Source organism: Gavialis gangeticus, unplaced genomic scaffold (genome assembly GCF_001723915.1).
Source record: "Gavialis gangeticus isolate Ggan-Ray unplaced genomic scaffold, GavGan_comp1, whole genome shotgun sequence".
Classification (NCBI taxonomy): Eukaryota; Metazoa; Chordata; order Crocodylia; family Gavialidae; genus Gavialis; species Gavialis gangeticus.
Window position 1 is genome coordinate 249274401 of NW_017729032.1, and position 4324 is coordinate 249278724.

Sequence of the window (4324 nt, forward strand, 5' to 3'; positions counted from 1 at the left end):
ATCTACAGGAGACTAAATTTCTCTCCCAAGGCTAGCTCATCTGGACAGATTGCTTTGGCCATGTCCACACTATAGTACCAATGTGTTCTAGCTGGGGTGTTCTTGAGCATGCCCTGCCCGCATGCTTCAAGCCTGGAAACACCTGATCAGGCTGCGCTGTGGTGCTCACCTATAGATGCACAAGACTTGGATCTCCAGTAGGCTTGATGGTGGCCATGCTTAGCTCTCTAAGTTGGGTATGTCCTTAATGTTTTTATGTATCAGTGTAATTCATCCCTACCACACAAGGTGCTGGGTGCATCTACACATGACATTTACTGTGGCATGGACTAATCAGCTGCACAGTAAACATCTCGGTGTCTACATGTGCACCCCTATTAGGCTGGAGTAAACGAATTTACTTCTCAGCAGGATAGCTCTTGTAAATACAAGTACTATTTTGCAAAGTAAGAAACTGCAGCAGTATGTGTAGATGCTGCCCTGGTTGGCTGGGCACAAGGGTGGTTTAGTGTTGGGTCTGCCTGCTGGCTAGCCCCACACTGAAGCACCGTTGTGCCTCAGCCAGCTCTTTTACAGTACATTGAGCTGTAGGGAGCAGCCTTGGGCTAGCTGATCTCCCAGGTCCCCTGCCAGCCAGGGCTTTTCTACCCCAGCTCAGTATGTTGCAGTCCCAGCACATGTTCAAACAGCAGTAAACTCTGGAGTTTATTGCTTTGCATGATTTGCACATGTAGACATGCCCACTGAGTCCTAATTAAGTATGGATCCTTTTCACGGTCTCCTTTGTTTTCCTTGTTTGGTGGCATCATCTACATTTCCACGTCAGATTCTTTACTTGCTGATTCAGTCTCATATGTCTTCCTATCTAAACTCCTTGTTCATCCTCATCCCTTTAAGCCTCTGTCCCAACCAGAACTTCAGTTCATCCCCCCACTGCTTTTCCCACTAGCATTCTGTGCCCCTAAGCAGATTAAGCTGCTGGCTACTTCTAGGGTCTATCTTGAACTTCGCTTTTTCTTGTCCCCTCTACTAAATTCTGCCCTGTCTGTGCCATTGCAACTACTTAGAGGGGACCAATAGCCTCCTCCACCTTTCTGTTGTATATGTACTAATGCTACTGCCAGAAAGACAGCAGAATACCTGATTCTTATTTAGAATGAACTCTATTGCTCTTGTACATGTTTCTAAGAGCAGGGAAGACGCTCCTAAAGCTCTTTTTCCCAGGGTGCATTAAGGAATTGTCCATTATAGACATCTCTAGTTCTCAGCCATTCCTTACACTCCTATGCACTTCTTGCCATGGGCTGATCCAGAGCTCGAGCTACAAATACTAGTGCATTTTAAAGGCCTATATTGCCACAATAGGAAAATACCCAAGGGGTTATTCTCTGAAGGACTTCACCTAAAAGTTTGACTTCCTATATACAGTAATAAGGTTTGTCTCTCTCTCTTTACTATAAGCAGTACAAGTACTATAGTGTATTTTGCACTGAATACCATTTACCCCAAGTCCCTCCATTAAACACTAAAACACTCCAAAGGAACTGCTATTTATAGCTGCTTTTTGAATCTCTCTTCAGGTTCCTCATCAAGAGTATTCTTACGCACTCCCTTGGCCATTTCAGTATTAGGTTTTGCACTAGATAAAGCAGCACAAATTTAAATGATTTCCACACGTATTACAAAAATTCACTCTGTTCCACAGCATTTTTAAAGTGTCTCATTTCCTATTTTAAAAGTTAGCATCTCTACTGCTTGTAGATATTTTAGGTTTTTTTTAATATGTTAGGAGCCAGCTATTTATAAAAGTACTGTATAGTTAACTTTTTGTATAGAGAGCAAGAAAAAGCCCACCATTAATATGGTAGGACTCATCAGAGATCCTGATCTATCTGAGTGTCACAGTTTAATGTTTTTATTTTTAAACATGGACCATATTTTAAAAACACCTCATCTTGGATGGATTCCCTCTCATCTAACAGTATGCAGATCACTTTCTATCACCCATGGTTGTCTATAACACCATATGGTAGGTCTAGCTACTACTCTAGTAATGCCTTTCTGTGCCTGCCATGTAGTTTCATCTTTTTCAGTACATCTTGGCAACTAGGATGAAGAGAAGCCCTCACCTGAGCACAGACTAAGTGTACCACTGTTTTCATCGAGTGCTACAACAGTAGACATCTAGCTTGAGAAACTGCAGTTCCTGCCTTTTAACTGTGCTAGAAGGTGAATTGACTCTAGATAGGGCAATGCAGTAGATGGGTTGGTTGTATTTTACATTCTTTGGCTGTTTTTCATTTTGCCACAAGAGGGTGGCAGTAAAGGGAAGGCTAGTATGCATTTGGAGATTTGATGTGTGTCCAAGACTTGCATTAACACCTTATACAACTGCTACTCCATAGCACTGCATTCATTCCTTTATCTCAGTTCTGTTGAAGCAAAACTGATGAGGAGCAACATGGAAATACACTTGTGTTTTCATGCATGAGGCCTGTATTAAACCTAAATTTATCTCTGGTCATTTTCAAAGTATTCCCCGTAGTAAATGTTCTTGGGCAACATGAGCTGGTGACAGTTGCCTGCATTTAGTGGGTTATGGCTACTTTCCAGTTGCATTAAGATTAACTGAGATCAACAAAAAATGACACCTTTGTATCTGCTGATTTAGGAACACTTCCACAGATGAAGGGAGCCAATTGTGTTTAACATCATCAACTGCTTGAGAGTACCAAACACGGGAATAATCATGTCCAATAATCAGTCCCAGCCATAATTGGATATACCAGCAAACATGCACTGAGTGTGTAGATGAGCCTTTTGGTACCTTTGATATCAAGAAGTAGCTGGTCGCTGAGATATGAACTAATGGTTCCATCCTTATTGAGTCTCCATTTCTGCCTGTCTTTTCTGTGTTCCGCCCACAGCGCTACTTTAGCTCCAGGTACATCTCGGCCCCCAATGACATCAAGGCAGGCATCAATGGCCTAAGAGATGGAGAAAAAGCTTAGCAATAGAATCTGATTGCCATTGCTGGCTTTTACATGCTCTTTTCTGCTTCACTCACTGACACCTTAAAATGAGACTGCTGTCATGAGTTACATAGTCTGTCAGTAAACTAGAAGCTGTTTATTCACCGTGGCTACGAGTAGCAGCCTGTTTACTGAGACAACATTGCTCCTGTTACTGACAATGACATTGCTCCTGTTACTCAGTTAAACAAGTATATTTCTACTAGAATGATAGAAACCTTTCAGATTGCCTTTGTGTGCCATAAAGCAATTATTTAGCCCTTTGCAGGTTGCTTTTCAATATCAGAAGGCCATATTTATGTGGGGGACTGTGCAAACAGCCCTGCTGACCACAACACAGCATCTGTTTGGAAGGAGGCACAGGTATTGCTTTCAGAACTGCACTGGAAAGGAGGGGTTGTGATCATCTGGTCTCAGCTCACATAGTGAGTACTGCATCCCTTGAAAGGGAATAGCAAAAGCACTCCCCCTCTACACTCTGAGCAGCTCTAGGAGGACAGCCCATGGAGATAGGGGTCTGCATGGGCCCCAGCTCAGCACAACTGAGCCCCAAGATTGTAGTGTCTCCCTTTCCCAGGAGCTATCACTTACTCTTGTAGTCAGGCTGAAAAGCTGAAGAAACTGGTTTAGAAAGATGCACAGATTTAAGAGCATTTTCAAATACATGTTATGCCTATTGTAACCCTAGTGCTTACACTATCCTTCACAAACCTCTAACTGACCTGGCTTCTACTGGGTGTGCCTACATGTGCCATTAGGGGGCAGCCATAAACTGCTCCGCAATTTATTGCTCCTGGGAAGTTCCCAGGTGAGTGACTGCATGTGTGCCCAGACTGCAGCACATTGAGCCAGGTCAGAGCAGCCCCAGCAGGCAGAGGGGCCAGCCAGGAGCTGCTCTAACTCAGCTCTATGTGCTGCGGAGGGGCTGGCTGGGGAATGAGGGCTAGCTAGTAGTATGGGGCTAGCTAGCAGGCAGCCCTGGCACTGAAGCACCCTCATGTCCCAGCCAGCTGGTCAATGGCTACACCCGTGCATGAAAAAAACTCTGCAGCAGGGTAGTAGGTATTAACAAGTACTCCCTTGCTGCAGAATTAATTAGTTTCATACACATGTGTAGATGCTGAGACATTTACTGTGCACTTAATTAGGCAACTCCACAGTAAACATCTCATGTAGATGTGCCTTCTGAGAGGAAACTGCAGACCAACTCAGACAATGCCAAGGATCAGCCTTTGAAACACACAAGAGAAATAGTGCTAGAAGAACCCGAGTCTCATTGTTTCATAACTGAT

At 43.7% G+C, this 4324-nt stretch overlaps 1 protein-coding gene across 1 annotated transcript in view; it reads right to left on the bottom strand.

The window, feature by feature from the left end:
• The window catches only part of CRYBG3 (crystallin beta-gamma domain containing 3), a 226696-nt gene that overhangs the window by 7728 nt on the left and 214644 nt on the right, over positions 1–4324 (bottom strand). The window contains exon 23 of the mRNA XM_019523910.1: positions 2828–2987. Within this exon, the coding sequence (XP_019379455.1) occupies positions 2828–2987 (160 nt within the window). The remainder of the gene's footprint in view (positions 1–2827; positions 2988–4324) is intronic.